This window comes from Balaenoptera ricei, chromosome 9 (genome assembly GCF_028023285.1).
Source record: "Balaenoptera ricei isolate mBalRic1 chromosome 9, mBalRic1.hap2, whole genome shotgun sequence".
Classification (NCBI taxonomy): domain Eukaryota; kingdom Metazoa; phylum Chordata; class Mammalia; order Artiodactyla; family Balaenopteridae; genus Balaenoptera; species Balaenoptera ricei.
In genome coordinates this window covers 95,853,421-95,877,506 of record NC_082647.1, presented here as the reverse complement: position 1 = coordinate 95,877,506, position 24,086 = coordinate 95,853,421, and the positions used below count along the sequence as shown (strand labels likewise).

Genomic DNA, 24,086 nt, shown 5'->3' with positions numbered 1-24,086 from the left:
ATTCCAAAAGCAGCCCAGCAGAATTCCTGTGCTGACTTCAGAGTCGAGAAGGAGCCCCTGCTTGGCGCCATCCTGCGGCCGCCCTGTGCATCAGCTCCTCTGCGGTGCCTTGAATCTGGCCACTCGGGCAGAGCCTGTGCTCTGCTTGTTGACGCTGCGCTCTGTTTCTGTCTGCGCGGGCGATGGCAATGTCTGCATGCAGTGTACTGATTAAATTGTCGTGTGTTTCTGTTTTGCTGGCAATGTTTCCCAATGCAGATCACATAGCATTGATCATTGAACTGCTGGGGAAAGTCCCTCGAAAATACGCTATGTTGGGGAAATATTCCAAGGAGTTTTTCACCAGAAAAGGTAACGGTATTTATGCAACACTAATTTTCAGCGTAATCCTCTCCCAAAGGAGAAATTGTGCGTTCGCGTTTGGGCAGTGGAGAGAGATCTGGACTTACCGCTGGGGGAGTCTGCTGAAGAAGGCCCTCAAGAAATAAAGAATCATCTGATATCTGTGGAATAAGGATTTTGTAAGAGAACAATCTTCCAAAAATCCTTTGACCTCCTCCACACCTCTCCTTTACGCTAAGCACCAATCCATGTATTCAAGTATTTGTAAAAGAGTTTAAATGATTTTTAGAAAGCAGCTAGGCTTACCTTTCCATTTTCCACATTGTTCCTGGAACCAGAGTGTTTTTGCAGTGGAGCAGAGGTGGCCTAGAGACTGGACTTAATGACTGTCCATCTGCGTCCTGTCTCATGTGTCTGAGCTGTTTCTGTAGGGGTGTGGGCCTGTGAAGTCCTGTGTGCCTCACATTCTTATAAATCAGATGCTCTTCTCCCAGTGCATTACCTCACACTGTACTGTAGGTGATTTATTTTAATATTACAGTTCTCGTTGATCTTCCTTGGCATGACCTCGAACAACTCTCTTTGCCCTATGTAGTCCCTAGTTAGTGATCAATTTTTTTTAAAAAGCCCTGGGGAATTTATTTTTACAGAGCCCTTCCCCAATGCCATAGTCTTTGATGTGAGCATAGATAGTCCTCTTAACTCATGTTTTTCCAGCTTTGATTTGGAGGGGGGGGGGGTGCAATTCCCGTTAAAAAAGAACTGTTTAAAGTTGATGTGAGCGGGACATGGAGTTTCTAGAAATTTCTGCAAGTACTAGATACTCTATCTCCCCTGCTTTAGCCAAATTTGGAAAACCAATTTGACTTTTTACTTTCCTGTGAGATAAGGAATTCTTGTAGAGTAATAACCTTTTATGATATACTTTGGTGATGTTCTGCTAACCAGTCCTGTCTTACCCCTTAAATTCCATCTCCCCGTGAATGCATGAGGCCTGAGAGCGAACCATGCCAAGACAGTGGTTTCCTGCTCACGTGCTCTGAGTGCGTTGACCACAACTCTTAGGTTTTTTGGGAATACCCGTGGGTAACCTGTGAAATATGTAACTGGATGCAATATCTTATTTCCTTTTTAAAGCTCATCAGAGGAAAAAAAATTGTCGAGGAAAAATGTTCTTCGGACACGTATTAAATTTCGTTCTGAGACTCTGGGTCTCTTAAGCAGGTACAGGGGTCCCCTGCCACACCCAGACTCTCACACAGTCTCAAGTCGTGCTCAGGGCAGTGTGTTCAGTGGCACAGCTGGGGCTGGAGCATGCTGGGGGGCTGGGCACGGCGTGTCACGTCGTCTCCGAGGCTGTCAACGGGGGGGTGACTTCCAGTGAGTGCATCCTTGATACAAGGAGGCGTGAGAGGATGTCTGCACCACGCGGCGCATTAGGAACTGTTTCCGTTATTGCTGAAGCAGAGTTATAAACAGGATAACGCTGTGCGCATTGTGAACTGGACAGCAGTATGACTGAGAGAGTAGGCTGTTTCCTAGGAAATTTCCAGAAAATGTTATTTGAGCATAGTTGAAGCAAGGGAAAGCTCTGGATTATTTTGGCCTGGGATGGCGTGGCTTGGGGAGTCGTGTTTATTTTAATCAAAGCAGACTCCTTCCACATTTCAGAATGTTTTCAGAGCCTATGGGAGATGGCCTGGGCCTCAGGAGGACTTGGCTGGTAGATGACCTGCCCCCAGCCGTAGCTTTCACCATTGTCAGGTGGGGAGGGCAGCCAGGAGCTAGCAGCCTGATCTGTCAGGCAAGTAGCCGTATCGGCCTGCGGGTGCCCCGGAGGGGAAGGGAGCGGGCCCGGGAGGGCTCTGGCCCACAGCCCCTGATCCTCGAGCAGAGTGGGCTGCGGGAGCCTCCTTCCCCACCTCAGGCATCAGGCGGGGTGAGGGCCAGCAGCCGGCAGAGGCACACGAGGACTGTTGCTTTACTTGTGCCGCTGCTGCCCTTTCCTCTGTAGCGCGGGGGCTGTTTAGGGTGGCTGGCTCTGCCGTCTCTGTCCGTGATCTGTGGGTGAGGAACCAGTGCTGTGCATGGTGGGGAAGAAGTTGAAAGAGGAACAAAAGGGGGGGCCCCTGAGTGGTGAGAACATGAAGTCAGGCAAATGATTTGAAGGTACCCCTGCCAGCAGCCTGTGGTCGGGTTTGCTCGTGGAGATGGCTGCTCTGAGACTCTTGGCTCCTGTTAGGCTTTGCCCCTGGTCTGGGCTGCAGGGACTGGGGGCAACGCCTGCCGAGTCCCAGCCCAGAGCCAGCAGCGGGCTTGGAGGCCTCTCCTCATCCCACCTGTGGGGCTCCTTCAGCGGACTTGATGAGCGATGCCTGGGGGACTGGTGTCGGCGGGTGGTTGGTTCCAGCCCACAGCTCTCTGTCCTGGGTCCCTCATGCTGGAGGGCGGCTTTCACACTGGCCTTTCCATACGCGCCCTACTCCTCGGACAAGTGGACCATTGCCTGCGCCCAGATGGCAGTATACAGTGCTTGCGCGGAACCTTGCTGTTCCATCATCACACTGTTATGTATGTGTGCTGTAGGAGTTGTGTGCGTGGACTCTGTTTTGAGGAGCTTGTTTGAAGGTGGCCTGTGGAATTGAAGTGCATCTGGCATCCGTGGTAGAGATAGGCCGACAACACATGGACTGTGGTGACTAGAGTCCTTTTTTCCTTCCTTTGGATGATTAGGCAAGAAATCCCCTAAAATGACTGGGAATTGGGACTTAAGTTCTTTCCTGATGATTGTTTGTTTATGGTAACTGTGGAACTCAAAAGGGATTTAGGGTTTTCACAGAAGTCTCGGGAATAGTACGATGACGAATGAGGGCCTGTCCTGAATTCGATTTCACCATGCCCCTTGGGATGAGGGGAGTGATTGGTTGCATTAAAAATGTGTTTTGGCATTGCCTGCCCCAGTAAGGGGAGTGAATATACGTTTTGGAAATAATGGGCTCTTAAAGGTATCCATTTAAAATTTTTTCTAAAATACCTTTGTGGGCTTCCCTGGTGGCGCAGTGGTTGAGAGTCTGCCTGCCAATGCAGGGGACACGGGCTCGAGCCCTGGTCTGGGAAGATCCCACATGCCTCGGAGCAACTGGGCCCGTGAGCCACAACTACTGAGCCTGCGCGTCTGGAGCTTGTGCTCCGCAACAAGAGAGGCCGCGATAGTGAGAGGCCCGCGCATCGCGATGAAGAGTGGCCGCCGCTTGCCAGAAGTAGAGAAAGCCCTCGCACAGAAACGAAGACCCAACACAGCCAGAAATGAATAAATAAATAAATAAATTTAAAATACCTTTGTGCCAGAACTGATAGAGAAAGGCGAAATTGAAAACTGCTCTTAATTTGCTTCCATCACGTTGGCAAGCAGTGGGACTCGAGAGGGCTGAGCAGCAGGTCTTCCTGCTCTCGTTCTCCTGGGTGGAAAGCAGGTTTCATCCCCACCCCGAGGCCAGGGCAGAAGAGCGGGGTCTGTGCATTAAAGCTAAACATCAAACGCAGCTAAGTGGCATCTTCTTGCTTACAATTCAGGGTAAAATGACTGCTCCTAGTTTAAATTATTTCTTGGCCAGGCATTTTATTAAAATTGAACTGAATTTTTGTGGCTGGGAGTAATTACTGTCCTCACCCTGTTAGGGTTTAATCTGCTGGTCATTCCTTTGGGTGTGGGCATTAGCCACCAAAGATCTTTAAGGAAAGCCATCTTGGTCAGGGTGTCAGGTTGTGGCCCAACAAAAGTAAGCACCTCTGTGGATTTTGTCCCTAGGCTGTTCTGCTGTGGTCTGAGTGGGTCCCTCCAAACCCGTTCCTGACCCCCTAAAGGTGACAGTGTTAGGAGCGGGGCTGTTGGAAGGCATGTAAAGGCATGGATGGCGCGTGAAGGCATGGATGACGTAGTGCCTTACGGAGAGACACAGAGAGCTCGCTAGCCCCTCCGCCACCTGAGGACACAGGAAATCTCTGAGCTGGAAGAGGGCCCTCACCTGCCCATGTTGGCGCCCTGCCTCCAGGACTGTGAGAAGTAAATTTGTTGCTTGTAAGCTCCCTAGTCAGTCATACTTTGTGATAGCAGCCTGAATGGACTAAGGCACAAACCCGGGAAAGTGTCCCAGCCCTCAGGTGATGGCGAGAAAAACAGTACAGCCAGGAGCACACCTTACTGTGCCACCAAGCAGATATTCTGTTGAGCCATCAGTAGCCATCATTTTAGTAGAAGTTGCTGTATTGAGAATGGAAGTATGAGAGGAGACAGTTAACTTTAAAAAGGAAAAACTACTTGATCCTAGATGAGGGCGTTGAGTGTATTGTAATATAGGTGAGTGATAGTATGTGTCAGACCAAAGACCTCTTGAATACAGTGCAGAATTTCAGAGCATGCAAGAAACTTCTGTGTAGCCAAAGGAGTACATTTGCAGGGACGGCAACAGGATAAGTGGTGTCCAGTAGAAGATGAGGAAAAGTGTAGGAGGGGGTGAGAATGGAGGGTGAAACTCAGGAGCTGGGCTTTTAGTTTAGTTTTGTTTTGTTTTGGCCACGCCGCGCTGCTTGTGGGATCTTAGTTCCCTGACCAGGGGTCAAACCTGTGCCCTCAACAGTGAGAGCGTGGAGTCCCAGCTGCTGGACCGCCAGGGAAATCCCAGGAGCTGGGTTTTAAAAGAGGCACTATTCTTAATTTTTAATGTTGAGATGAAACTTGTTAGAATGATTTTAACCTAGCTCCAGAATTACCTAAAAATCAACAGATTCTCTTATTTCTGTGAAGAGAAAAGCCCCTCTGTGGCGTTTGGCCCATACAGGATAGGATGGTCACTGCCCCACTTGATTTTCGTGGCTTCAAGTTTAAAACTTTACTTCTCGGTCATAGCATTTCCACATGGCGTAGGCAGTGAAGACAGGCAGATTGCACACGTGGGCTTAGAGCAGTTTGTGAACTTGAGGCGCGTCTGGCCTGGAGATGCTGGGGAGGAAGGACGCAGGGCTCAGCGAGGCCTCACTCTGTCCTGTAGGAGCTGGACGCCGAGATGGGCCTGCGGGGAAGTGTGAACTGGGCCGGTCTCAGCGGGAGCTGGATTCTGGAAATAACTAGAAAAGTTTCTTCATACTAGTGAGTCTCAAAACTTTTAAAACATAAACTGCTTTAACTCTAATTTTATCTGAAGCACTAATTCTGTGTTACAAGAGTTCTGGTTTTCCCTCTCTGTGATAAACTCTCTCTCAGAAGCTGAGCTCCGTGCGGGCAGGGGCTCCGTCTGCTCCCTTCCCTGCCTGCTGCCCGGAGCCCAGGTTGGCGGGTGGTGCCTGGTGAAGGTGGCTCCCTGCCGACTTAGTACATTTGAAAGCCTTCACCTGAGTCCAGTCTTTGTTTTATTTATTTTTTATTTTCTTATAATTTATTATTATTATTATTTTTGGCTGTGTTGGGTCTTCGTTGCGGTGCGGCAGGCTTCTCATTGCGGTGGCTTCTCTTGTTGTGGAGCACGGGCTCTAGGTGCGTGGGCCTCAGTAGTTGTGGCGCACGGGCTTAGCTGCTCCGCGGCATGTGGGATCTTCCCGGACCGGGGCTCGAACCCGTGTCCCCTGCATTGGCAGGCGGATTCTTAACCACTGCACCACCGGGGGAGCCCCCAGTCTTTGTTTCAGATGGAAGTCCTTGCGGGCTGGAAGCGGGGCAGTGGCTGGCCCTCGGTGCTGGGGCAGTGCTGGTAACGCTCGTCGTCCTGCCGTCGCTGACGGCAGGCTCACTCTGCCCTGGGTCCCTGCTTGGAGGCTGTGTGAGGGGCCTCCCAGCGAGAGCTGTGGTGGAGATAGTGTGTGGTAGTGACAGTGCTGCAGCCTGGAGGCTGGCTGTAGTGACACAGGACACACAGCAGAGGTATGTGGGGAATAACAGACCATGAGCCACAGCCGAGAGTAGCTTTGAGTTACTGTTTTACTCATTTAAATTTGAGCTTGTGGTGCAAAAAAAAAAAAATGAAATTGTTGTAACAGGTTCAGGTAAATTCTATTATAGTTCATCCCATTTATTCCTATCATTTAGTATGAGCTCGTCAGTAGTGTGAGATGTTTGTTTTTACTGCATCCTTTAACACAGCATTGGAATTCTTTTAAAGTTATTTTGTTGTATGCTTTGTGCCAGTTTTTCAGTAACAGTTTTACTGAAGTGTAATCTACACAGCATACAATTTACCCCTCCAAAGTGTGCCATTCAGTAGTTTTTAGTATATTCACACAGATATGCAACCATTACCAGTCTCTGATTTTAGAACATTTTCGTTAACCTCACAAAGAAACCCTGGGCCCATTAGCACTCACTCTCCATCCCCCTACCCTCAGCCCCTGGCAACCCTGATCTACTTTCTGTCTCTATGAATTTGCCTGTTCTGGATTGTTCATATAAATGGAATCATGCAATATGTCGATTTTTGTGATGGCCTGTTTCATTTACTCTAGTGCTTTCCAAGTTTGTCCATGTGGTAGCATGAATCAATACTCCATTCTTTTTATGTATGGATAGACCACATCAGGTTTCTCCATCGGTTGATGGACATTTGGGTTGTTTCCACTTTTTGGCTATTATGAATAACGCTGCTGTGAACATCAATGTACAAGTTTTTGTGTGGACATAATGTTTTCATTTCTCTTGAATGCACATGTTGTGATACTTGAATTACAAAGGTTTTTAATTTTGATGAAGTCCAATTTTCTGTTTCTTGTTACTTGTGCTTTTGATATCACATCTAAGAAACCATTGCCTACTTCAAGGTCATGAAAATTTATTCTTCAGTTTTCTTCCAAAAATTTATGGTTCTAGCTCTTAGGTCTAGGATCTATTTTATGTGTGGGAGGTATGGTTTAATACAGATCTTCACCTCAAATATTTACCTACATGTACTTTGTAGGAATTTGTTCAAATTTCTTGTGTTTTTTTGTCTTGCTTTGTACCTGTATTTATTGATAGGTTTCCTTTCTATGTGTATGCTATTGAAATTTGTCCTAATTTATTTCATATCATGGTTTCTTTTCTAGTTACCAGGAGTTACAGTACCAGGATTTCCCTTTTTCGTCCCCCGTGTGTGGTGTAAAACCTCATATGCTTGTGTGTGTAATTCTGGAATGCTGTAATTTCATAGTCAATATAATACATTTCCCTTCACAAATCACTTAATATTCAAGAGGAGTATAATGGAAGTACTTAACTTTTTTCCTCAGAGAGCACCCTGAGGACCTGAGGCTGGCGTGGCGAGTGGCCTCCCAGAGCCTTTGCCCCGGGGGGAGGGGCCCTCCCTGTCAGCCTTCCCTGGTCTGTCAGGGTGATTCTGCCCCCGGAGTGGGTCAGGAAGCCTGAGAGGCAGCTGCCCATCTGGCCTTGCTGGTGTCCGGGTGGCCTGCGTGTGGGTGAGAGCTGACGCCGAGGGAAGGTTAAGTATTACTCAGTATTCTTTAGGAAAGAAAGGCTGGAAACGGTTTAAAAAGAAAAGACTGTCACAATCAAGTGGTTCGTTACTGGCACAATTTGTTTCAACAAAACATATCTTGGTATATTTTCCTAAGGGAAAAAATTGTCAAGGTAAAAGCTACTTGTACAATAGGACAATAGTAAAAAATTATTTTTAAAATGTTGTACTATCTGGTTATTTTATTTTTGTCTTATACGTGGTGGGAGTGGAGTTGGCTCATTTCTGGTGTGTTGTGGGCCGGTCTGGAGTTGGTGAATGGACTTGAAGCCCTTACTCATCAGAGGAACCTGTTCTTGGCGTTTCCAGCAATAGACGCGCAAGTTTGGGGGCTTAGGGTTTGTTTTTAGGTAACCTTTATCAACTGTTTTATAAGACAGCGTTTCTTCTTATCATGGAATTGAACATAAGAAGTTGTGCATAGGATCATAGGGCCGAGGCGAGTTTATTTCGTCTTTCTTGGCATTATAGAGTTTTACCACCTATCTCAATGATCCACATATTTGTTCTTTTGAAAGGCAACGCACTATTCTGTTATATTGCAGTATTATTATGTATTCAGTATCTTGATATTTAGGACTGTTTTGCATACTGCATATTTTCCTATTACAGACAGTATCTTTTCACATACAGTTTTTTGTGTGGGATTACCTGGTCAAAAGTATGTCAGATATTTTAGGATTTCCTCTGGAATCATTTTTATCAGTTTATCGGAGGGGCTAGTTCGGTATAGCTTTCCAGCCTTTGTATTGTTTTCATCACTGTTATTACGTAGATTTTAAGGCACCTGTCATGGTAAAGCACCTCTCTTTTCATGGAAGATTGTACTCTGTTGCCTGTGTATGGAGTTTAGTCTGTCTGAGAACTGCGTCCTCAGGAGCAGATCCCCATGTTCCGAGCGGGCCTGAGTGGACCGAGCTCAGCAGTTGCTCTCATGTGCAGACCTGGCGCACGTTTATTCCAGGTCTCCACCCACGGAGCTGGTTTTGCCGTGCTGTGTGTGTGCTTTCTTAGTTTGCTCTAACCTCGCCCTGGTGAGACGAGCAGTCACTATAAAATCAATAGAGCTTCATTAGAGACAATGCAGAACGAGAAAGAAACAACTGTAAAACGAAGCCGGTGTCTCAGAGCACCTGCTTTCCATCTTTATGGGCTCTTGGGGTCGTATGTAGAACACGGTTTTGACTAACGTTACTACTAAACACGTTACCATACACTTTCCCACACGTTACTGCGTACTGTTAACTACTCCTTGTCAGGAGGGTGTACTGTGGCTGGCTGTGTTTTTGACCACCGTTCTCTGATTACTGAGCACTTGTAATTTTGTGAGTGTATATGATTTTGCAGTGAGCATAGTGTGGGGGCATGGCGAGGTGGGTGGGTGCCAGGGTTTATCTCCTTAGGCGGGATCCCTATGGCGGGAATTTCTGGGTTAAAGGGGTGAACGTTCAGTGGTTGCTCCCACTTGTTCTCACGGGGACTGTGTTTCCTGCTGGGAGAGGGAACACTTTCTCCTCTAAGATGGCAGGTCCACCTGCCTCGGGACAGTAGACCTGAGCTGCAGCCTCCAGGCTTAACTCTGTCCCCCGTCTTTACCTGGGAGCCAGGAACGGACTTCACACCCAGTCCCTTTCACGAGAAATATCTTCTAGTGATTTCTGTATTCAGAACTGTGTGTGCGTCGTGATGACTACTCTATAGACAGACCAGTTCATAAGAACGCAAGCTGAAAGAGTGTAGGCCCAAAGGAAAAGTCATCGTGGGTGGGTTACCAGTCGTTTTTCCTTTGTTTTTGTAATTTTCTGTGATATCCTTTTATCTTCTTTATGATTAAAGAAACAGGAGGGGTGTGTGTGTACACTGAGTTGAATAACTGGGTAGAGCGGACCAGGCCTCCTGAGGAGACCTCTGTGAGCACAGGACTGACCCCCTGTCAGTGCGTCGCGTGTACAGACCCCTCGTCGGTTAGGTTACAGCAGGTGCCAGCGGAGAGGGGAACTGGCCTCTGTGTGAGGGCGCCCATTGTCGGCGGCTTGGGCCCCAGGACGAGGGGAGCCGCGGGGCAAACGGAGCAGGCCTCTCGGTGCGCGGCTCCTGTGAACAGACAGAGGAGACGAGTCATTCTTAGTGACAGTCCTCCTGTCCTCTTGGCAGTTTGACTTTAAAAATAACTTTTTTTCCTATTGCGAACAAGGCTGTTATAGTTCGTGGACCATTTACGAGCTTGTCAGTCACTCTGCCAGGGCTGCTCATAACCCACACTTTTCATACTGCAGTTAGCGCATTTTGAAAAGTATAACTTCAGGCTTTATAAATTGATGTCCTGATAGCTTAGATTTTACAGCAAATGTGTGGAGATGAATGGTATTTGATTCGGGCTGGCTCTAGGGCTGTGCTGTCCAGTACAGTCGCCACTAGGTATTTGTGGCTATTTAAACTTAACTTAAAATTAAACTTCTGTTCCTTAGTTGCACTCACCCCGTTCTGAGTGCTCAGTAGCCACATTGAGCTGGCAGCGACCGTATTGGACAGTACCTATGAAGTACACCTCTACTATCACTACTGTCAAGTTCTCTTGAATAGCGCTCTTCCAGAGGAAAAGATTCCCCTTTCTTTGCATGGTAACCTGCAGAAAAAATGGTCCAAGGAGTTTAAATAGCATGTATCTTAAAGCTTTTTCTAAGCAAATTTGCAAATTGCGAAGAATCCCAAGTTGGGGAGAGTGCCTCCGTCAGTCTTTGCAAATGAAAATATTCTGGGCGTCCTCAGCATGCTCTGCTTATTTAAAGAAACTTGGAACTGATACAAATGAATTCTTCCTTTTTAAATGAACCCTTGTTTGTATTCACCAAGCTTACTTGAAATGTGCCATTTTCGTCTGTGGGAAAGCTGGCCTCTGTTGTCATGCAGTGTTGAGCAGGTAGGTATCTGCTTCATTGTAAAGAACACGGCTGGACCAACAATGGGAAATGCACAGCTGGGAGCTTTCTTGACATGCCTGTTTTTCCCTGTAGGAGAGCTGCGACACATCACCAAGCTGAAGCCCTGGAGCCTCTTTGATGTACTTGTGGAAAAGTATGGCTGGCCCCATGAAGATGCTGCACAGTTCACAGATTTCCTGATCCCAATGTTAGAAATGGTTCCAGAAAAACGAGCCTCAGCTGGCGAATGCCTTCGGCATCCTTGGTTGAATTCTTAGCAGATTCTGCACACACGCATTCTGAGCTGGCACATGTTGTCCAGTGCATTGGCCCTAAAGGGGGACTCTCGTTCTTAACAGGATTACAAGTGAGCTGGCTTCATCCTCAGACCTTTTATTTTGCTTTGAGGTACTGTCGTTTGACATTTTGCTTTTTGTGCACTGTGATCCTGGGGAAGGGCGATCTTTTGTCTTCAGCTTAGTAGTTACTGACCCACTTTACTTCTGGAAACAATAACATGTCTCTAAGCATTGTTTCTTGTGTTGTGTGACATTCAAATGTCAGTTTTTTTGAACGAAAAATACTTTCCTCCTTGTGTTTTGGCAGGTTTTGTAACTATTTATGAAGAAATATTTTAGCTGAGTACTATATAATTTACAATCTTAAGAAATTATCAAGTTGGAACCAAGAAATAGCAAGGAAATGTACAATTTGATCTTCTGGCAAAGGGACATCATTCCTGTATTATAGTGTATGTAAATGCACCCTGTAAATGTTAATTTCCATTAAATATGGGATGGGGACTCAAATTTCAGAAAAGCTACCCAGTCTTGAGTGCTTTGTAGCCGAAGTTGCATGTAATGGGCGTTCACTACTCCGAGCAGCTGTGCACACTTTCATTCCATGACTGTCCCTTTGCTTCGGATTTTAAACAACTGGCTCTGGGTTATATCATTCCCTATATGGCACTTTATGCAAAGAAAAGACATGCTTCTCATTCTAAAATACGTATTTATAGTTTAGCACTCCCATTCACTCACATTTTTGCATATTTTAAATTAAAGGTACTTTTAAGGAAAAAGAGCAATTTCCCTTTAAAAATGTGGTAGCCTGGTACCATGTGGTGTTGCCTCCTCCAAGCCCTGTAAATTAAACTCTACATAGATTAAATTGGACAAGAGAAACATGTTCAGTGTGTGGAATGAAAAAATATACGTATATTTTTTGGAAAAGCTTGCTCGTGTTTGTCTAGAACCAAGGTATGATATGTACAGTTTGCAGTGCAGTGGGCAGAATACTAACATCTCAGAGGTAACAGGGATTGCATTCATTCCAGAGACAGTTTCGTGTGTGGCTACAACACATTTTACAAGCTTTTTCATTGTCTTTCCATGCATTGAAGTTGAGAAAATGATTTTTTCCCTTTGCAAGTTGCACACAATTTTGTTTATGCATTTCCTTAAAACTGTAGAATCCAGAACACAAACCATAGTAGGCAATACAATTTTAGAATGTAATATATAGAGGTACATTTAGCCTCTTTTAGAAATCAGTGGATTGAATTTTTTTGTTTTACATTCCTCAAGGTGCCTCGTTTTTCTTGACTTTGTCCATTAACATTTATCCATATGCCTTTGCAATAACTAGATTGTGAAAAGATAACAAGTGTTGTAACAATAATCCATTGTTTGAGGTGCTTGCAGTTGTCTTAAAAATTAAAGTGTTTTGGGTTTTTTTTCCCAGACATTGCCTTGGTCATTGGCCTATATTTGAAGTGATAGAATCAATAAACATTTGCTATCCTTTTAATGTAGTGTAACCAGAACTAAAGGAAGTGTCAGCATTCCTGTAGCAGGAAATGTAGTTGTAGAACATGCATTAAGGCTTAATACGAGGAAAACATTCATTGTTTTGTAAGGGTAGGATATGGATCTAGAAAAGATGCTGTAGTATAGATCCATTACCTAGAATTTCTGTGAACCTTTTTAATTCATGTTTCATCAAAAACATACTAGTTACATTTTGTTTGCACATTGTCAGTTTTTTTTTTTTTTTTTTCTTTTTAACAGTATTCACTGTGAGGGAACAAGACACGTAATCCTCTTAGGAGTTAGCATTAGATCGTATCGCTGTGAGGTGGAAGATACCATTCATTTATGAAATGTGCATGCTAAGTTTTTCTGCTGAGGCTGTAGGTGACCTTGTAGGTTCTGTGAAAGATAGTGGCTGTGGACCAGTGATGCCATCCAGAATTTGCACAGGAACCATTCTCACGAGAACCACGGAGTTCATGTATGTCTTCCCTAAGTCCGTAAGAATTTTTATCAGGGTTATGACACACTTGAATGAAATTTGTCTAATACAGTTTTGGCTCATGTTAGAAAATAATCCAGATAATTACGAATTTTGTAAGGATCTCTCATTTAGGATAAAATAGCCTAACTAGTTTATAAATGTAAAAGCAATTGTTCTAGAAGGAATATACATTTGTATTAGGTATGGTATGGTTTTTAGCAGATTCTTGGTGGCTTGATGATGATGAATGCATATAAGCTAAACGAGAACCACTGGTTATGCAAAACACTATAGCCAGCTCAAGTGATTTTAGTTGAATGTCCTATCTTTTCCTTTCTCTAGTCCATGTGAAGTCATCATGGAAAATGACAAGCAGTGGATCACATATGTGATTCTAGCAGATTCAGAAGCTGGCTGTCTGGAAATTAGAACTGCCCCAAGGCAGAGGAAAAGTGGATATAATAGGAGCTTCAAAAAAGCATTAGCTTTCTAGGTGAAAACTGATTTACTAACTTGCTTCTTCCCGTACTTGGATCATCCATAGCTAGTTAACAGCTGGGGTAGAGAACTTCAGTTTGTATCTGCTGGTGAAATTACTTCTTAAATTCGTTTTCTCCCATTAATTTTTTTAGAAATTAATGCAGTTTACAGAAAAGCTTCCATATACATTATTTGTATTGTAGGCAAATCTAAAACTATGAGGAATTAAAATCTTTAGGACAGTCCTTTTAAAGAGGTGTGAATATTAATAGTTCACTATGCTAGTTAACTTTGTCTTCTGTTTGAAACTATCGGGGGGGGGTGGTGGTGGTGGCGGCGGTGGATGACTGGATGATGTAAAGCCACTTCTTCGTGGACACGTATTTCTTTTGCAAATACCGTAAGTAGAATCTTGTTTGATAAGCAAGGATGGCAAAGTTGACCCAAGTTCTTCTAAAACTTGATTAGGATTGAGCCCTAAACACAGCTGTGTTAATGTAGCTGTTTTCAAAAGGAAATGGAAATTAAAAGTGTAAAACATGACATACTACTGCCAATCTTAAGTCATTTTTAGTCTGTTTACTTTTTTCTCCAATACACAGAATTTGTATACTGTGTCAAATTATGTCAAGTAATTGGATGGTGAAATATGTGTTGACAAATACTGTCACTACTATTGGTTTATACTTAATCCTCCTGAGAGGTAGAAGACAAAGAATTTATTATTCCAAAATAATAACTAGCATTTTGTATTTCAGCAATAAAATGTTCACTTGAGAGGCCATTTTCATTTCACTTGAGAGAGCTAAAAATGCATTTTTCCTTTAGGTTTGTACACCCAAAACAAATTTGTAAAATTTCCTGCTACTCTTTTAAATACTATAGCTAGACAGTAAATGTTAAGGTTTTCAGCTAATTTTGGTTCATCCATAGGACATTTCAGTCATGTTCTAACATGTACAAATTAGATAGTCCTGTGTTTTTAGGTAAAATATTCCATACTTTCAAACAGTTGTAAATTAGTCTATAGATGAATCATGGGATGCTTTAATGGAATGGATTCATTTTGTACGATGTCAGATATAAGTAAATGTATGTAGCATTTACGTAGCACAGTACTTTCTTATGGCTCCTGCTCCTGCAACAAAATAACATGTAGGAACATTCCAGGAACAAGCCTTTACCGCCTCCTGACGCTCGCTGCGGTCCAGTCCAGCTGAGGTAGTAGTTGCGAAAGAACATGGAAGGCTCCTTACAAACTCTATCTGGAAAAGGTAACTAACTTCTGTAAAAACAAAAACACTTGCATAAACAGACCCCAATCTCAGAAGTGGTACAGGACAATTTGGTAAAACTGACATAATTGTGGTTTATTAACATGAATTAAAATGCCCAACCAGTGCTTCAATGTGACAGTATATTTAAAAGAGAAATTAAAGGCCATATACTGTACTACTTTCACAAAGATCACACAGTTTTGCAAAGACATGTCATATGTACAGTGCTATATGATGTCAAATGAGAAAAGCTGTAAGCGATTATATACACAAAAGAAATGCAGTATTTACAGTTTGTCAGGAGACATTAAAAATCATCTATACATTAAATTACATTTTGCTTGCAAATAACCGATAAAACAAAATGAGCCATCTTCACACCAAACTAAAAATCTGTATTGCATTTTTTTTTTTATACATAAGATGCACTCACAGAACTGCTGATTGATTGATAGAAAGGAAATCCTCGTACTGCCATTACTGAGCCATGTATTTAATGCATATGTATAAAATAATGTAGAAAACATTCACTAAATGAATTTTTAATTCCAACAATAAAATTTAAAGATCATGTAGCATCAAATCTACTGCCAGAAAAACAGCTGGAATGTTCACTTACTTACAAAATAAAAGATACCTACACTGGCTTAACAGCACATTTTTTAAGGAATTTTTTAAAAAGCAAAAATGGGAAAAATACAATGAGAGAGCACTGGTGTTTTTGTTTTTTTATACAAAGTTTCATGTACAAGCTTTAAAAAGTACCTTAACAGGTACATATGAAATATACAGTTTATCTTACAGAACATTTTAAAAAATGTTTTTGGAGTCCATTTTAATGCCACCCTGAACCATGGTAATTGTTCTGAAATGTTGGTGGCACCTGTGCTCTGTGAATTGGAATCTGTCCAGGCACTGGAGATGCCTGCTGAGGTCCTTGAACCCCATGTGGCAGGGCCACAGAGCCAGGATGAGGACAGAACCCTGAAGCGGTAGGTGTGGGAATACTGTTTGGTCCTTGGGGCTGGAGATGAGGACCTGCAACTGGTAATGGACAATGTGGCCCTGTTCCAGAAGGCTGGTGTTGGGGTCCCGGTCCCAGAGTGGTGTGATGTGTAGCTTGTGAGGGATACGGTGGTACAGCTGGATGAGCACTTGAAGGAAAAAGTGGAGGTCCTTGATGAGGTGGGTGGTGTAAGGCTTGAGCCGATGGGGTATGATGCCCAGAAGGCAAAACACTGGAAGGCGGAGGAGGAGGGGGTGGTGGAGGGGCTGAGTTCACCACATGCTGGTGTTGTTGTGCTTGCAGACCTTGGAGTCCTGTGGGGGGATGGGGCGGTGGATGGTGATGCGGGGCGGGGCCGGGAGGGGGAGGGGGTGGTGGCAGATGGTGTCCAGCAGTTTGAGAGTGAACGTGGGACCCAGGGGTGACAGCATGAACAGGCCCCACGCCATGTGCTACGGAGTGTGGCTGTTGCTGGACGAGGTGTGGTCCTGGAGCGGGAGGCGGGGGAGGCGGCGGGGGGACTACAGCAGCGGAAGTCTGATGGTGAGCGGGAGGGTTCTGCGAGGGCAGAAAGTGCCCTGGAGTAACGTGGTGTCCCGGGACGGCTTGCTGGCCTGTGGTGCCAGGAAGTGCTTGATTTGGTCCTGATGTAAACACAGTTTGTTGGGAAAGACTGCCTTTCAGCTGACTATAGTTCTGAAAGTTTGCGGAGGGCTGCTGGTTTTGATAGTAAGAGGAAGAGGAAGGGGGCGGAGGGGGTGGAGGGGGCGGTGCCGTGCTGCCCAGGCTCTGCTGGTTAAACTGACTGTATGCTGCCGAAGACTGTCCTGAGGGCGTCTGTGGAAACAGTGCTCCAGAAGGTGCCTGCTGTGTACTGGCTTGAAGGTTCTGTGCTGCTGGGTAAAAATTCCTCTGAGGCTCTCGCTGAGGGGTTCCAACTTGAGGTGACTGAGAATGGTGAGGCCTGTAGGGAGAGCCTAACTGCTGTGAAGGAGGCTTTGGTGAAAGATAACCGTGCTGTACAGGCGTGTGAGGCGTCGATGACTTTGGAGGATTTTCTACGTGAGGTGATGGAGGACAGTGCAGCTTCACGGGCGCAGAAGGCAGCTTCTGTGCAAGTTGCTCGGATGAACTGCGCGCCAGTGGCTGTGGAGGGTGATTCTTTGAAAGGGCCTGGGTGTTACTTGACAGCTGTTTTTGATGGAGTTCTGTTTTCAGGTGGACACCGCTCTCAGCTTCTGACCCAGTAACTGTTCCCTCCCAATGGGAATCTGGCTTTGTGAGTATTTTCCCATGTGGCTGGACAGGGATTACAGGTCCTGGTGAACCAGGCTGTGAGAAGAAAACAAATTTATATAAACTTAAGCAACATTTTATGTACACTGAGGTTTGTTATTACTGGTATTTAATGTTAGTTAAATATTAATTTTAACGGGGGCAGGGAATAAGAGGTCTGAGAGGAACAACTACAGAGGCTTGGGATGTTAAAAAGCCAGTTTTTTAAAGCAGTTCAGCAAGTTCTGATAGTAAGCTTCAACTGAATTCCCTGAATTCTTATTGAAGACAAGTTAAGGAAATTAATCTGCCTTTTTTTCCCTGAGCAGTGAAACCTGTCTCTGACTCCTATTCTGAAAGAACCACACTTAAACACTTCAGGCAAGTTTCAATTCCATAATTGAAATTTCTAAACTCCACCTAAGGATAAATTTGCTTGGGGGTAGATAAACTTGCTCCCCCAGACTGTTTTCATTTGTAATACCTTTTCCATTGTTCAAATACAGGTAATCCAAGGATTAAGACTACTTGAATATATAATGATGTTCTTTAAGGAAAAAGAAAAAATCAATCTCAGATTTCCTCATCGTTAGTTTCCAAAGATATTGCCCCACTGGATTATCATGTCTTCATGATCCAGGATAGAGGCAGCATTTCTTTTAAATTAAGAATGTCACCTGACCTTTTGTTTTTAGAGAATTAATTGGCTGGTCAAATATTTTATGAAAAGACTATGAATTTCCTAGGGGTGGAAGGAACTCTTGGAGCAAGTGTAAGCTGCTAAAGTACGTTCAGCACATTGGAACTTTAACAGGAAGAGTGTCCAGAAATCAGGAAACTGATCCTTGGTACAGCAGAAAAACCTCCATGTGCACATTACCATCCACTTTTCTGAAGGGCCACGTTAAAAGGTCAATGTTATTACCTTGCTCATTTTTGAAGGGCTTTTACAAGTATTTTGGGAAGTATCTGGGGATGCACATTCACTTGTAGTCGTGGGTTCTGGATTTTCAGGATCAGGATCTGTAAAGCATAAGGAACCATAGAAAATGTAAAATTGCATGATAAATACTGCTTTTTACTAACACTTCGACGTACATTCTACTATTCAAACCAACGTCTTATAAAGGCTCTCTCCTTTCTGAAAAAGGTTTTTAAAACAACAACCATGATAGGTCATCTGCTTACTGACCTTCCATAAGTTCACTGAAAGAAGGGACTGGGCCCTTGGGTTGCAACTGGGGAATGTGATTTGAATGAGATGAAGGTGAAGACGGAACATGAATCGGTGAACATGGGACACATGGTGACTCTCCCCCTAGAGATGAAGCAGAAGCAGACCCAAAGAGAACATTAGAAGCACAGAACGGGGGTGCAGAGTGATTAGCTGACTCCACTTTTTGGCAAAGGAACAAGCTCACTTACCACTATCTTTATCTTTTCGGTGATCACTGAGTAGTAAAGCTCTCTGATAACTCCTCTCTCGCACTTGCTCCACTGAAGTTGAGGCGGTCCTTTAAAATCAAGTCATAACATCAGTTCAAAAGCTGCTGCCGGCTAGATCAGTTTGTGTCCCCTGATGGCCAACACAGCCTCTCAGATAAAGGCTTTTGCTCTTTGGGGAAAAGCTTTGAAAACAGCTCCCCACCCCAGCCCGCAACACCTCCCCAAACTGAGATTTTTATCCTCATTTATTTGAAGAACTCAAGCAGACGCCATTCCTTTGTCTTAAGCAATTTCTTGGTGAAAAGGAGGGGGTTGTTGAAGGGGGGGTAGCATAAAGGCATTCAGAACGTCACTTCAGGTTACCAAAGGGACCACATATACCCCTGACAAATTACCTTGGGTCTGGATTATAAGGCTAGCAGGAAGCTCAGAGGTAAGAGGACCATGGAGCAAAATGAATGTGGCCTCCTGCCCTTTGCAGGACCCTTCTGTATCCAGCTTCTTCTATTCCTATTGAAGAAACACTAAACATGGCTGTTCTTTCAAGGCAACTGGTAAGGGTGGCAAAGAAATTGCCGGATGTTGACTAGGATAAAGGTTCTTTGGAGAGGAATATTTGTGTGAAAATTATCAAGGAGTAGATATAATGGACCTTTAATGACGCGGGCAAATACATAACTGGTTTAAAACTCTGTCAGCAAAAAGGATCTGTCAAAATTATGATCACAAACCTCTGCTTTAGGAGAACAACAACAAACAGGAAGGCAGCTGATTAACAAAAACTTTGTTGTTTTTCAGAATAGCATACTTCAAATCTTTACAGATATAGCTCCGTTCAAAATCAGCTATGTAAAAAGTTAAGATCCTGACTGGATGATAAAATAACAAAGACTACTGTCATTATACGGTATACTACTTGTAATTCTAAAGTTACCAGTTAGTTAGGTTTTTTTTTTCAACAGGCAGCTTACCATTGGACTTCTGGTTCATTCTTTTCACTGGCAGAAGCTTCCTTAACAGGACAGTTATTGCTGGCCTCTTCCAAAGTAGCATTATGAACTGTAGCTGGCGTTGGTAAAGGTAGGCTAGCATTGCTTTCTACCTGCTCCCCATTTGCACTCCCGTTGGCACGCCCATCAGCATTGCTGCTACTCAGGTTTCCACTTGTGTGAGGTGATACATTAACCAGTGGAAAGTGTTCTGCCTTAGAGCCACTCTTCCTAGCTTCACGTTGTCTTTTCCGGTATTCTAATAGAGAAACCTTAAGCAAGAAAGATAAGGAAAAGCAAATCTTTTATCCTTGTTTTTATATGTCAGTGTCAATCTATTCTTTTTTTTTTTTCTAAAGAGAATTACTATATTTACATTAAGAAAATTATATAAAATAATTTGATAATGAACAAACAATAATAATTAACAATTATCAAATGCCTACTATATGCCAGGCATTGTAGTTAGATGATTTACATACATTATCTCATTTAATCCTCACAACAACCCTATGAAATAGGTATATTATCATCCCCATTTTACATATGAGGAAATTGAGTAACTCACTCACTCAAGGTCACACAGCTGGTGAGTGTTGGAGCCGGGATTCGAACCTAGGTCTTACTTGAAAGCCCGTGCTCTTTCCACTATACTATATTGCTTCCCACAAAGTTGCCAACTGGACTCTGTTATAAAAATTAAAAGCACACATCACTAAAATTCTTCCGACTTGCAAAGCAATAAGCCTATTAACAAATAAAATACGTGTTGTAGTTTCTCCCGCTGCTCTGAAATAAGGCATTCTAATTGTCTTGGTATGTCTGCCAACCAAATAATGGTGGTAAATCAGGGAACTTATTATTATTTATATAATAAATACTGTTACATCCATGGCCTAAATACTGTAGGTATTCAGGATGAGGAAAGAGGCATTTCTTCTATATCGGCTGCCTGTTCTATGTAAAATAAGGGTAATAAGAACACAAATATTATTCAATTCTGTTTATTTGGTTGGGAAGTGGTTATCTTTAAAAGTTACTCTTTCAGTGAAATAAATCACCTTGAGGTTTCGATCTCTGAAACCATGCTCCTTACAGGAATTTTCCATATCACTAGCTCTCTGCAAACATTATCTAATTCACTGAGCATTTACAAAAGGTTTAAAAATGTACATATAAATTCAATATGAATAAAGTATGAATGCCTTACACAATACATATTATAACTACTAATTACCCTCAGAAGTAGTATGAAAGAAACACTATTAAAAGGACTATAAATCGTTAAATTTGTAACCTTTTTCTTTTGTGGTGGATTCTGGGGTGTGCAACTTCCGTCGATCAAACTGTCATTAATAGTCCGTCCAAAACCAGATACAAGCCCATCTTCTGAAGTACAAAACACAGGTGTTTCCATAAACATGCCTCTAGTATCATCCTGCATCAGGCACTTTGACTCACTTATTCGGAAGCCTCCTCCAACCTCCAACTGATGTGAGGGTGTCAGGTCCCTCAAGTTGGAGTTTACTGAGAAGTTAACTCCTGTTCTGTCAGGACTCTTTACCCAGGAAGAATATATTGGGCCCCGTCCAGAGTGAGCAGATTCCAGTTGGCTGTTAGACTCAGTCCTATCATGTGCAGGTGTTTCCATGGTTTTATGTAAGGCAGCTTGCTCGACTGTATCGAGTCCCAGTTGAAGGTCTGACACAGATTCCTTTTCTCCAGGGCACTGCCTACTGACTTCAGTCCTACTCCTAGGGCTGGTATAACCAATAGTCTTTATTTCTTGCAGACCGAGTTCAGTTAAATTAGAATTTCTAAAAGGCCCCAATGTTAACATGGTTGAAGATCTGTCAAAGCCCTGTTTACAGAATTAAAAAAAAAAAAAAATTACACAAATAACCACATTTGGAAGCTAGTTACATTAAATCTACCAATAATTTATACTGATACTAGGGAAAAGTCACCGATTTAAAAAACCTCTTTTCATATCTCCTTACCTCTTGACTGTAAGTGCGTCTCTTAATTTCTGGAGAACTTTCTGGGGAAGAAATATTCTACATAAAAGAAATAATCATAATTGAAAATTAAAATATGTTAACAAGCCCATGATATTTATAGAAATGAAAACTTAAAATGAGAAACTACTATACAGACTTTGGTTTTAAACTTTTATTTCCATTCCCCTTATATTTTGCTTTAAGGTCACTTTGATACACACAGTCATTTAGTCTGACTTTTGTGTATCAATCAGATGAAATGAAAGTTATGTGCATTTTAATAAAAAATAAAGTTTAAATTCACAAATGCATGTTCCAAATTTTCGTTCTTAGATTCTTAAGAACTTTTTTTTTCTGCTCTCAGTACACTAATTATTAAAGGGAGAAAAAACAGCTATTAAAGAAACCCCATCCCCATGGGTTTTTGTTTCGTTTTTTTCTCACCTCAAAGTGCATGGTATTTCCCGGTGTGCCAGGAGTTACTGGGGTAACTGGTGAATAAATGGGCTTATAACCATTTCTACAAGCGTCATCGTCTGACTTTACCCGTGGAGGAGTGGCAAATGATGGATCCGTAAGAGTAATATCTGTGTGAGTTGGGGTAGCATATGGTGAAGGAGTAGGTGTGGAGGTTTCTGAGTAAGCAGAATCTAGTAACTGATAGAGTCTTCGTTTTTTTAGTGGTGTAGTTAAATCTGTTGGTGAAATTAGTTAAGAAATTATACCGCTGCTATTTGCTATAATCTGTAATATATTCTGGGAAAGATCAAAAAACATCAGCAATCGTAATTATGATGATTTTCACCCCCGAAACTAAATTTCACGGTTTTTAAAGATAACAGGAAGCAATCTCTCCCCCACCCCTCCGCCCCCCAACTTAGTCAGTTTCACTGTTAGCAAGCATTATCTTGCCGGAAGGCTTACAGGCCTGGGGGACTCTAAGAAATCTTGCAAGTACAGCTGTTAATTTAACTGGTTTCTAAGAGTCCTTTTGAATCTTGTTGGGAAACAGCTGGCCAACTAGGCCCAAAATTCAACCATAAGCCCCAACATATTGTACATGGTACTGCAAATTAAGGTTTTCATGTCTACCTTCGTCTAAAACTTTGGAGGACAGAAAAGAGAAAATATATATAACAATGTGCTTCTTTTGAAAGGTACATAATAATTAGAATATATATATATGCTATATATATCCTGCCACATTCTCCACACTAGAACAACACTGAAAAGAAATTCTACCTGGAAGAGAACAGCTATCATTTAATAGTAGTGGACTTCTATTTTCACCATTGACTGTAGGACTTCTGGATCTTTCTTGACAGGGTGAATTAAATCTGTGTAAAATTGCTGAGTTTTCTTCTTCCAGAGCTTGTTTCAACCACCGCTGAAATACACAACAATAAATGAAGAGAAATCAGTTTGTAGCTGTTTACATATCCTATAAATGTAGAGCCAATTCCAAAAGCATTTCACTACCAGGACTGGTAGTAAGGAATGAGAATGGCATTTGGCTCATACTAGATTTTCAAATCCAAAGAAAAGTTTACCTTCTTGCATGAGCCAGAAATGTTTTCAGGAGGTTCTTTTCTTCTCCTTTTTTCTGAAAGGAATGGTGAAGTGAATCTAATGTAGTGCTTAGGAGTAGAGTATACATGCGGACTATAAGTGAGACCCGGTAAAGAATTGAGCTGTGTAGCTAACACTTCAGGATCTGTAGTTATGCGCAGAGGCCTTTCTGAAAGGGTGTCTGAAGGTTTTCCTGTCTTCTCATTCTTCTCACTTAACCATTCATTGACCAAGTGCTAGAGAGAAGGAAAATTTGGATCACTATATATGTAATTATACAGATTCTCCTATAGAATTTTCTAATACCAAATTTGTAACTGACGTATTATCTAAAATGAGAGATTTAAATCATTCATGTATGACGTCTAAAAAGTCAATATAAGTCATTCTGCATTTCGTTGGTTATCTACACTTATTACTAAAATTTTTTACGCAATAATACTTTGTAGGAACAAAACACATGATAGTTTTTATAAAACAGTAAAAATCTAGGAGACCTCAGTACTATCTTAAAAACACAGACACTAAACTGCTTCTATATTATGTGTAAAATGTTTAGTTTGTCAGACTTTAGGCAGTGTTTTTCTACTCTGGCTGCCCATCAGAATCTCCAGATGAGGCCAGTGCATATAATTTTTTTTTTTTTTTTTAAAGCTGTCGGCATTGACAATCACTAATGATTTAAGGGGTTTGAAATCTCTAAGTTCCCATGCTTTGAAAATTCACATAATCCCTTTCTTCATTCTGTTTATTTTTTTGGATCTACAATGTACATAGTTCAGTCTTTACTGGCTATATGAATATACCCTGATCGTAAAGTATAATGATTACTCACCTTTTTCTTTTTTAAAAACTATTTAGTAAAGTTCAGATGTAATGGGTATGGAAATAAGGATTACATTTCTCAGCTCAAGCACATTTTCTTTGCTGTGTGGGCATTTATATCTTTTCTACCTAGTTATCAAATTATACTCCTTTTATTTTTATTAT

At 42.6% G+C, this 24,086-nt stretch overlaps 2 protein-coding genes across 8 annotated transcripts in view; one reads left to right on the top strand and one right to left on the bottom strand.

The window, feature by feature from the left end:
• SRPK2 (SRSF protein kinase 2) overlaps window positions 1-14,105 on the top strand; it is a 231,003-nt gene extending 216,898 nt beyond the window's left edge. For 3 of the 4 annotated variants that reach the window (XM_059934136.1, XM_059934137.1, XM_059934138.1), the window contains one exon: window positions 10,853-14,105. In XM_059934136.1, coding sequence (XP_059790119.1) covers window positions 10,853-11,037 — 185 coding nt within the window. In that variant the 3' untranslated portion in view covers window positions 11,038-14,105. Of the gene's footprint in view, window positions 1-258; window positions 352-10,852 lie in introns of all 4 variants that reach the window. The other variant, XM_059934135.1, reaches the window with a different exon arrangement.
• Window positions 14,106-15,554: 1,449 nt separating this feature from the next.
• The window catches only part of KMT2E (lysine methyltransferase 2E (inactive)), a 97,106-nt gene continuing 88,574 nt past the window's right edge, over window positions 15,555-24,086 (bottom strand). For 3 of the 4 annotated variants that reach the window (XM_059934128.1, XM_059934129.1, XM_059934131.1), the window contains 10 exons: window positions 23,078-23,332; window positions 22,770-22,914; window positions 21,972-22,222; window positions 21,528-21,584; window positions 20,825-21,388; window positions 19,510-19,799; window positions 18,518-18,606; window positions 18,285-18,410; window positions 18,018-18,115; window positions 15,555-17,149 (listed from right to left, as the gene is read on the bottom strand). In XM_059934128.1, the coding sequence (XP_059790111.1) occupies window positions 15,647-17,149; window positions 18,018-18,115; window positions 18,285-18,410; window positions 18,518-18,606; window positions 19,510-19,799; window positions 20,825-21,388; window positions 21,528-21,584; window positions 21,972-22,222; window positions 22,770-22,914; window positions 23,078-23,332 (3,378 nt within the window). In that variant the 3' untranslated portion in view covers window positions 15,555-15,646. The remainder of the gene's footprint in view (window positions 17,150-18,017; window positions 18,116-18,284; window positions 18,411-18,517; window positions 18,607-19,509; window positions 19,800-20,824; window positions 21,389-21,527; window positions 21,585-21,971; window positions 22,223-22,769; window positions 22,915-23,077; window positions 23,333-24,086) is intronic. The other variant, XM_059934130.1, reaches the window with a different exon arrangement.